Raw genomic sequence first — 11,298 nt, forward strand, 5'->3', positions numbered from 1 at the left:
GCTACAGGGACAAATGCTGGTAATGCTGATGATGATGAAGAGGAAATACGCCAAGAGGATATAACTGGCATGGATTTTGAAGTTGATGATAATATAGCTGGTGGTGGGGATGATGAAGAAATAGATGAATTTGATGGTGTCTCAAATACTCAACAACCAGGTAATATGCGTCGCAAATCCACCGTGAGTACTGCTGGTGTCCAACAACGTAGTAAGAAGAAAAAATCCAAGGTCATGGATGTTATGTCCACTAATATTGGTGCATTAGCAGAGTTTGTATTTGAAATCATCCCTAAGCTCCAAGGATTGATAAATGCATTATCAAATGATAAAGAGGTAGCTGAGATGCAAGCCAAATTATACACAAAAATAAGAAAGCTTAATGGCCTAACTGCAATGCAATGTATTCAAGCCACCAACATGTTAGCGAAAAACCCCCATTGATGCGAGTTTATGCAATGTCAGATGAGGTGAAAATGCAATACATTATGAATATGTTGCAGAATGATGCGTAATTATATAATTGCTAGACATTTGAGTTTGTGTTTAAGTTTATCATACTTGAAAATTGTTATTGTCAGATTATATTTATGGTTTGGTTATATTGATTATTTGAATAATATGCTTATGATTTTTTTTTCTTAGCAATGTCTTTTCTAAAAAAAAACATTGTTATATTTATATTCAATATTTGTATGTATCCTTGATTTTAAAAGATATATCACCCATAGTATATAATCATTTATGAAAATTTTATTATTTTTACAATTTAATTCTTCTAATAAATAGGAAAAAATATTAAAAAAATAGCTTTTAGAAAGGGCAAAAAAGTCACATTAAAGCATTCTGATTACATTTCCTGGTTATGTAAACAAGATAAAATGATTCTAATTCCCTTTCTGACCAATTTTGTAAACAACATAATGCTAATAATGATTCCCATTCTTTTTTCTTTTATTCCCATTCATTTCTCTATTGATTTATTCCGATTACGATTACGAGTTAGTAAACGTGCCATAAGGGTATTTTGATCATACTATTTTGACAAAATTCCAACCAAATATACACACTACAGGCATCCAATTAGTATTACCAATTACAGGGGATTAATTTAGACAGGCCAATACCAAATGCATAGCTATTCTATGGAAGCACGAGACGATGTTAGATTTCATTTTGTCTTAATATTTTTAAGAATAAATAACATTTTCCCCCCAAACTATGACGACTATATGATTGTGCCCTCCGAATGATTCGTGATGTTAAAAATTCTCCTCGAACTATACATGTTACTGAAATATGAGACTTCTGTTAGATTTCGTCCTAGGTCGTTAGTGAATTAATGGTACTTAAGGATCAAGAGGTAATTAGAAGGGTAAAACGAAAATTTTGACCAACTCTGATTAACAAACCAATAATGGAGGATAGAACTACAAATATATTGATTATATCAATGGACTACAAGAGAAAAATCTGTAAATATAATTCTATAAATATTTAGAGTGCAATTCCATATTTATAATGGAGTAATCATGGAATTCATAAATAAGAATATTATATTAAAGAGTTTGATTAATAATCTGATTTATTGGAGCTTCGTATTATAGGTCCATGGTCTCAAGATCACCTCTGTCCTACACTGTCAAGGGTAAGGATGTCAAAAGAAATATTTGTAGAGAGAAGGACTAAATTGCAAAGGAATTAATTTTCTAGGGCAAGGAAATAATTATGGGTAATTGATGTGAATTAATTAATTATTTAACTACATAGTTTTTATTTTGAAAAACTATAGGTTATAATTAATATTAATCTTGTTTGAAATAATATAAAGAGAGAGAATAATATATATCTTATTTAGAATATGTTATTTGTTTATTTAATTTAAAAATGATATTTTAAGATAAAGCTAAATTTGAATTAACTGATATTTATGTTGGGATAAATATATTATCTTAAAAGTTGATTAAACAAACAAATGAGAAAAATAGGAAAACCCTAATAGGGCTAGGCGACACACACTATAATGCCCCAAAATCCTTAATGCAATTTAATGGTTGGATAAGTAGGCCGGGAGGGCCATAATTGATTTATTATGCCATTAAATGATTATTTGCATGTGTTATGTGGATTACATTATAATATGATGTTAAATGCATGCATGTGGGTCAACATTTCATTATAGGGACATTTTGGTAATTTGGCCCATTGAGGGTGTAATTGTGTATTTTCATGCATGTTGGTGAATCATTTTTTAGGCCACATAATAATGTGGATTTGTTCCAGCCATTCGGCATGAGATGATCTTTGAGTGCAAGTTAGCGTTTTGGTCATAACAGGTTTAAGTTCGGGGCTCGGGGTGAGTCTCGGGGTAAATTGGTGAGTAGAGCATTTCCGGGAATTAAAAGGTAACGAGATATGATTTATTGGTATTTAAGCATGATGGGAATTGGAGAGTGTTAATTATGTTTAACGAGATAGGCGGGAAATGACGGCTTTGCCCTTGGGGGTTGTTAAGAGATGAATTAAGCATGGGGGGTATTTTGGTCATTTGACCTAGGTTATATATAAGTTGAAGGCTGTAGAACCTGCAAAATATAGCCTTGTCTTTCCTCCCTCACGATCATCATTTCCCTTCTCTTTTCCTTTGAATTTTGAAGCAAGTTTGGGGATTCAAACTTGGAGATTGAAGCTTGAGGTCTTAGGCTAGTGTTCAGCCATTGAAGAGGTTTCAATTCAACCTTAAGGGAAGATTTTAGTTCAAGTTTATGGTTTCTTGCTCTGTTTTTATGTTAGTTTTGAGATTGGAGTTTTGATCATTGAAATGGGAATTTGATGAAGTTTTGAATGGTTTAAGGCATAGGTTTTGTTGGTTGTATGGTGAATAAGTTGTGGTAATAGTTGGTGGCTTTGCTTTGTGATATTGGGAGTGTTTTAATGGGTTCTTGAAATGAGTTCGAAGGGAGAAAATAGGGGTTTTGGCTGACTTTCAGGTGGGGCCGCGGATCTGTTCTAGAGCGCCGCGACCCAAGCTCATTGAAGATGAAGGGTGCCTCGGATGGGTTGTTGGGCTGCGGCATGGTGAAGGAGGGACGCAGCGCGTGTTGGGGGTTGGAGTTTGGGCACCTCTAGTTGAGGAGGCGGGCCGCGGCATGGTAGTGTAGGGTCGCGGCCCTTAGTGGCATTTTGGCCAGAATGATGTTTTTGTTGTGGGGATTCAAACCTTAGGCCTCGGGAACGTTCCTACTACCTGGTTTAGTAGGATTCGTTGTCTCGGAGGCTAGGTTTTGGTCCAGGAACCTTTTGTGATCCATTTTATTGATGGAATCTCATAATTGGTTATGACCAGGTGACCGTCAAGGAACTAAAAGGTTGATCGTTCTCAAGGGTCGTTCTTTTACTAATTCTCGCTCGAACCAGAGGTAAGAAAACTGCATCCCATAAGTGACTTGAATGACTATCATTGAGGCATGTTGAATGTTTAAATGTGGACATTGATTGCATATCAAATGCTTAGAAAATCTTGCTCACTTGTGCATGGCACTGACTAATTAGTCAGAATTGGCAATGGTGTCAGTATTAACTGTGAAGCTGTGACTCACTAGTCAAGTTCGGCAGTAGTACTGAGCACTGGTCATATGATATTGACTAATAAGTCAAGAACAGTCTTAGCGTGTTTAACACAAGCTGACAAAGATTAGATCTAATCGACATCTGCATTGAATGACTCATCATGAGCATTAATGCCGGACTGACCTCAAGTTCGATGAAAACGAAAAGCGATTGTCTAGCCTATGGCTAGTCAGTTAGAGCCAGGGCCAGAAGGCCCAGGTGACTGCATCATCACATGGCTATGGGTGCTGAGCCCCGTAGTGACTACTCATCAGTCACTCATCTGTTTAAGCTAGTGAGTACTCATTAGTCACTCATTTGTTTAAGCTAGTGACTAGTCATCAATCACTCATCTGGTTTACGTTAGTGACTTACTCATCAGTCACTCATCTGATTAGGTCTATAAGCCCCATCATGGTTAACAGAACCTCAAGTGTTAAATCACTCATCTGATTAGGGCTAAAAGCCCCATCATGGTTAACAGAACCTCAAAGTGATATTCACTCATCTGTTCAGGGCTATAAGCTCTGTATGATTATCATGATCATCATTTGATATTATATACATGCAGTAATGAGTTTTCTTGCTGAGCTTTGACTCATGGTGCTATGTGGTGCAGGTAAAGGGAAAGAAAATCTCACCCAGCCTTGAGTGGAGAGCTTAGGTGGTGATGTGTACATATGCGACCGCTTGACCACCACATCCAAGGAGTTTCTCGGAGGAACTAGGGGGTTAACCCTATTTTTATCGCTTAGGTCGGTGGGTTGTAAATTTTACACTGTAATGACCATTTTGTATTCTAAATAACTTGTAAACATTTTTATGGGTCCATGAACAGTTTTATGTTTTAAATAAAATATATCATTTCCTTTTTTATTGGTTTTCACCTTAACCTGTTAATGACACCTAGATGCACGTTTATAACCAAAGAACTCGATTAGCGAGTTAAGCACGGTTCAAAGTTCACAGTAACGGTCTTGGAGTAACTAGGGCGTTACACACACTATACAACATATTGTGTGGCGCCTAACTCAGGGAATTTTATCCCTGAGATTTGAATTTTGAATTTCAAATAAATTTTTTTAATCAGTTATTTTATTATTCTTTTTAAATATGATTTAAATAAATAATTAAATATAAATATCAGATCAGTTTTAATTTGAATTTTAATGTTAATAAAATAAAGATTATCTAATTAGATTAAATGCTTTTATATAAGTCAGATAGTACGTGACTTTCAGAACAAGCCTTTTATTATTTTATGAGAATAAAAATATAGACTCTCTCTAAAGCGATAGTTTTCTCAAAACTTGAAAAATATTCTAAACCTCTTCTCTCAGTCAAACCTTTGTAGATCTCATGTGTCGAGTACATCTAGAGAGTCACATAAATCAACATTTTGAATCTTAGGTGCCCACACACGTCCTTGTGTGTTTGAAGATTGGTCTGAAAGATCAAGGTGTGAGCTTTCAGATTACTGGATAGGAAGATCGTTGATTTTATACAAAAAGATTCAAGGACACTTGATAGGCTACAAGAGGTAATATCTGATCTGTTTATTATGTGATTTAATGTTTATATATGTATAGGGGTCCTTGGAAAAATGGCCTCTTTTTTTAGTGCAATTTTCACTTTGGCCTAGTTTCAATAGTTTTTAGCTAAATGACATATTTTATTAGGGGAACTCCATGAAATGACCCTATTTTATAGGGTAATACTAACTCCAACCCCACATTAATGTTTCTCATATTTTTAACCTTATACCCATGTGAAAAGACTAGCTTACCCTTATTAACATTAGGCTTCTTCCTCCCATTTTTTCCCTTCCCATTTCATCTTCAGCCCCTTCTCTCTCTTCCTTCTCTCTCATAAAGAGAATAAACACTCTTCCTTCTCCCTCTCTCTCAAATCATCATCAAAGAGAATCATCACAAATTTTCTTCTCACGAAGCTTTGGAAAATGATGTAATCTATCATAATTTTTTTTTTCTTCTCACCCAAGTTGAAGAAGATTGAAGATTCTCAAAACTTGAAGAAGTTTGAACATTTGATTTGATAATGAGTAAGTATTTTATTTATTTATAGGTTATGGGTGTCTTGTGTAATAGTTTAAATAGAATTTTGGAACTACTATACACTAAAAAATCTGTGAAAAGAGATAATTTTATGTTGAGATGACGAATTTTCGAATGATTTTCGCGATTTAAGTCACTGTGTTCTCACTTTGTTCACACATTATTCACACTTTGTTCACACTTGGTTCACATTTTCGCAATTTTGGTCACTTTGTTCACACATTATTCACACTTTGTTCACACATGATTCATACTTGGTTCAGACTTGGTTCACGAGTACTTAACACATGATTCACATTTGGTTCACACATAATTCACACTTGGTTCACACATAATTCACACTGGGTTCACACACAGTTCACACATTGTTCACACACGTTTCACACTTGGTTCACACATGCTTCACACATGCTTGCTTCACACATTTATTTCTTATTTCTTTTGGCTAGTTTTACCTAATAACCTTTGGATTTCGAACCTTTTGTCATATGTTATGCAGGTCAAACACATATAAATATTGTGGTGTTATATAATGGATCGTGGGAACAAGTTTTGAACGAAGGTTGGTCATTTAGTGCTAAACAAAGCAAGGGTATGAAGGTGCCAAAGACTATCACTTACAATAGTCTTGTTGATCAATTGTATACTTTAATCGGAGCTGACAAGTCTCGTATTGATCTTGACTTAAATGTAATCTATCATTTTGGAAGTAAAGGTATCCCTCCATCTTTAATTAGTAATGATGAAGATGTTGATTTTTTTCTTGATGAGATAGGAACATCTATCAATCATCGGACACCCCTATGTGTGTCTACTATAGAGAAGAGAAGTAATGATCCTTTGATTACTAAAACACGTGAGTTGTATACTATTCCTCCAGTTGAAACCAAAGTGAATGATGATTTTTGCATTGATGGCAATGAAGACAGTTGTGATGATGATAATAATGATGCAGATGGCAATGAAGAGAGTTGTGATGGTGATAATAATGATGCAGATGGCAATGAAGACAGTTGTGATGATGATAATAATGATGCATTAAGCTCAGATGATAATGAAAATATTGATAGGTCTACCTGCAATGATGTACTTATGAAGCATAATTTACAACAGTCAACCTCCAATGAAGTATTGAAGAGCCATGATTCCTCAAATAATAGAGGTCGTAAAGTAAGACAGGTTGGCGAAGATAATCTATGGAGTACTCCACTTTTGTTGAATCAAGGGGAAAAAGGCTCTACTTCAGCCTCAACAGCTCAATTACTGACATTTTCTTCGAGTATCAATTCGTGGGAAATAAAAGAGGGTCAAATATTTGAGAACAAGCAAGAGTTGAAGATGAAACTCCATCTTTATGCATTAAAGAAAAACTTTGAGTTTAAAGTAAAGAAGTCTGCGAGGTACACCAGAATCATCATTTCAGAAACTTCCCTCATTTCTATACATGATGGAGCAAAAAAATCCTGGAACTGTTACTCATTTGCAGATGGACAATGAAGGTAGGTTCAAATATTGCTTCATGGCCTTAGGTGTTTCTATAATGGGGTTTAAAACATATATTCGCCCAGTTATATGTGTAGATGGAACCTTCTTGACTACTCGGTGTGGAGGTACTTTGTTATGTGCCATGGGACAAGATGCTAACAAGCAAATATATCCAATTGCATTTTCAGTAGTTGACTCAGAGAATAATGAATCATGGTTGTATTTTCTACTGAGGTTGAAGGAAGCGATTGGTGAAGTGGAGAATCTAGTATTCGTGTCTGATAGACATACTAGTATAGCAAGTGCCTTGACTAAAAATTTTCCTGAGGCACACCACGGTGCTTGTATACATCATGTTAGCATGAATATCCGTGTGAAGTTCAAAACTGACCATTGCCATGAAGAATTCTTCCTTGCAGCGAAAGCTTATAGAAAGCGAGAGTTTTTACGCCATTTTGAGAAGATTAAATTCAAAGATCTTGCAATTGCTCAATACTTAGAGAATCAAGTGGGTTTTGAAAAGTGGGCTCGTTCTTTCTTTCCTGGTCATCGATATAATTTAATGACTACAGGTATTGCCGAAAGCTGGAACAATGTCATTGCTGAGGCACGTGGGTGGCCAATTACTTGTCTCATGGAATTTATGAGGCACACTTTACAAAAATGGTTTTTCGAGCGTCGAACTGCAACATCAGCGGCTACAAGTCCTCTTGCCACAGAAGTGGAAGCTGATTTACGAAAGTTAGCAGACAAGTCCACTACCTCGTTCTCTTTTCCGTCTAGTCAGTATGAAATAATAGTATTGGATGGTGATCTTGATGGAGATGTCGACCTGAGGAGGAAAACATGTAGTTGTAGAAGATATGATTTGACAGGTCTTCCTTGTGAACACGCTCTAGCTGGTGCTCGAGATCGTGGCATTAGTCCATATAGTTTATGCTCCAGATTCTACACAGTTGAAGCGTGGTTGTCATCCTATGGTGGATCTGTATATACGCTGGGTAATGAAGAATCTTGGGTGATACCAAATGACATAGGAAGTATGATGATAGCTCCTCCTTTAGTGAAGCAGAAGGCTGGTCGTCCAAAGAAGAAACGACGTTTATCAAAGGGTGAGAAGAATAGCAAACAACATAGATGTAGTAGATGTGGTGTCCTGGGCCACAATCGAGTGACGTGCACCACTGTTTGTCCCCCGCCGTCTAGACATGCTTAGTTTGTACTTTTATTGTTTTACTTTGTACTCTTCAATTGCGGAATTTGAATTTTTAGATTGGTTCAGTAATACGACTTTTTGTGTTAAAGTTTGTTGTTTCGGACACACCTAATTCATATTCACACATAATTCACACCTAATTCACACATAGTTCACACATTATTCACACATATTTCACACGCGGTTCACACATAATTCACACATAATTCACACCTGGTTCACACCTAGTTCACACATAGTTCAATCCCGGTTCACACATATTTCAATCCTGATTCACACTTAATTCACACCCAATTCACACATAACTTAATAAGATAAAAGTGACAAAGATTTATCCATTCCACTATTAAGATGAAATAAACGAAGTCATTCAATACCATTTAATGAGATGAAGTTGACATAGTTTCTTCATACATTCAAAAGTAAGATACATATATTTAAATAAAAGACAACTATGGTTGTAAGTTATGGTAAAACAAATCTACACAAGTCTTTTTTCTAAAGAAATCCATGTTGTCGTCATTCACTTCGGATAGCGGTTTTTTGGCTAGCAAGTACTCCAGATGTTTGATGACATATACCCCACAATCGCCACTGCAAAGGAAATAAAGTTTTTTAATTATTGGAAGACCATATTGATTATTGGAAGACCAAAGTCTTTTAATATAAATATGGTTAACAGAGTTATACCTAGTTTTGGTCTGTGGCACTTTTTCTGTGCCAAGTCTTGTGAACTCAAAACGCACTTTCTGTGCTTGTAGTTGGACATCTTTCCTATGGCTTAACAGCCCACTGGATTGAATTAGAAATGGTAGCATTTTTCCCCATCTGCTCATTTTATTCTCAAACTCCTTGTTGGAGACCACAGTGATATCAGAGTCATAAGCTTTTATAAGACAGCTTGTCAATGATATCTCTAACAACACCCAATGTGTCCCAGAAAAATTAATTGGGGTAAACACTTCGTCAATGTCTTTCCAACTCCTTTTGAAATTGTTATCATCACCTACCAAGTAATCAAGCACTTCTTGTGGCCAAATGTAGCTTGATTTGATTTTCTTCTTGTTGAATTGTTCCCAATGTGGTTCGAAGAACTGTTGGAACATAGAATCCATGATGGTGAATCTTTCGGAGTAAGTCTTCTTGTAAGTGTACACTCGTTCTTTCATCAACCCTAAAGCTGCATCAATGTGCTGCATGCAAAATATTATAAGTATATATACATTCAAATTATATATATTTTTAAAAAAAAATTATTTCAGTAGTCTTACCAGTCCGTCCAGCCATGTACGTGGTGTAAGTAGCTGAATAAACCATTTCGCAGTGCATGAACCAGCCAAGAGAGAAATAGGCTTATCATTCTTTTTTAAACCAATTACCCATTTCTTAAAACGTTTCATTTGCTTTTCGTCATATGGCTGTAGGGGATTAATTTCACAAGGATCAGTTACAATTGTCTTTGCTTTCTTTTTCTTCTTAGTTGGATCAGTAAACTCGGAACCAAAAATTCTTTTCGTTGGAACCCTCCTTCTCTTGAATTCCACCCCAGCCATATCTCCAGGAGATACCACCTTACAGCTAGGGCTATCTTCTCCAACAACGTGCTCCATAATAAATGTACGGTGTGGTGAAGCAAGATGCTCATCTGATAATGAATCCTCAGAATCACTACCTTTACGTTGCGAGAGCACTAATTCAATTAGATAATCCAACTTCTCCTCCATTCTTTGTTGGTTACTTTTCAAAGTGTCAATATCAGCTAACAACTTTTCATGGTGGGTGTTAATTGGAGTTGGTATCTCTTTCTTGTCTTGCTCGTGACGATGCCCATCTGCTACATCTGGCTTTGTGGGAGATTCCTCACGTTCTTCCCTTTCAAACTCCAATTCCACATCATCGTCTACAAAGCTAATAACACGTCCCATGAGTAGTTCATCTGGTCCTTGAATAATAGAGTCATGAAATTCTTTCTCTTCAGGTCTTGGATTGAGCGTGGCCTTCACAATATTCTGCAACAAAATAATAAATTAATAAAGTATAAACATTACTTATAAATCACAAACTCAAATAAAATCTTAACGACTTACACTTTTTTTCTTAAATACACCTTCAATATCTTTCTCTTTCAGCATTTTATGCGCTGACCAGCTAAGCATTCTTGGAAAGGCCAGGGGTTGTTGATCAGCAAATGCAGAGAACTTTGTGAAAATTTCATAGGCCCAATATTGCAGAGCAATGGCATAACCATAAATTGTGTACTGAGGTGCTGGTCTTTTTCTCTTTTGCTCAACATTCTTCAAGTATTTATTCCTTAGCCTTTCCATATCTTTTGCCAAGCCGAATAATGTCTTCTCGTACGATTATCTCCCCCAAGGATAGTTGAAGAAGTCATCTTCATTTTCCACGATGGAAAGGACATCAATAAAGCATTTCTTCTTTGGTTCACTAGGTAATAAAAGAGAGTCTGCCAAAAAACATAGACCTAATTTCCATACATCTTCTTTCACATCGCACCTTTTGAATCCATATTCCAACTCTTCAGAAGACAAACATTCTTTATTGTTCAAGTATGTCTGGAGAAGTCTTTTACTCTTGGTCATTTCTTTATACTTTTCCTGATCCGGAGAAATTCCACAATTCAATCCAGTGATCAAACCAAATTCACTAATTCCAAACCTTGTATTCTGACCACAAATATTAAAATTCAAGCAGTATTCGTTCTTTCCTCTACCAACAACTCTCCTAAGCAGTAACTGGTGAATAATAACTCCAGAATATTGTAGAGGCGGAGCTAAGAAGAATTGCTTGAATGGTGACTGTTTCGCTCTTTCCAATAAGTCAAATGTCGTGAACTTCGCTATTATTGTACTCATAATGCTCCCTCCCCTATACGCAGCCTTTGCTGGATAATGC

At 36.0% G+C, this 11,298-nt stretch overlaps 2 protein-coding genes across 2 annotated transcripts; one reads left to right on the forward strand and one right to left on the reverse strand.

Annotated features, from left to right (window-relative positions):
* The first annotated feature begins 7,224 nt into the window (after nt 1-7,224).
* Nucleotides 7,225-8,385, forward strand: LOC133805816 (uncharacterized). The gene has a single exon (XM_062243966.1). The coding sequence runs from the start codon at nt 7,225-7,227 to the stop codon at nt 8,383-8,385; it is 1,161 nt and encodes a 386-aa protein (XP_062099950.1).
* Nucleotides 8,386-8,712: 327 nt separating this feature from the next.
* On the reverse strand, nt 8,713-10,709 carry LOC133805817 (uncharacterized). Its single transcript, XM_062243967.1, has 4 exons — nt 10,473-10,709; nt 9,657-10,394; nt 9,076-9,578; nt 8,713-8,979 (listed from the first exon to the last, which is right to left on the reverse strand). The coding sequence occupies exons 1-4, from the start codon at nt 10,707-10,709 to the stop codon at nt 8,838-8,840; spliced, it is 1,620 nt and encodes a 539-aa protein (XP_062099951.1). The 3' UTR covers nt 8,713-8,837.
* Between the last annotated feature and the right edge of the window lie 589 nt (nt 10,710-11,298).

Source organism: Humulus lupulus, chromosome X (assembly GCF_963169125.1).
Source record: "Humulus lupulus chromosome X, drHumLupu1.1, whole genome shotgun sequence".
Taxonomy (NCBI): Eukaryota; Viridiplantae; Streptophyta; class Magnoliopsida; order Rosales; family Cannabaceae; genus Humulus; species Humulus lupulus.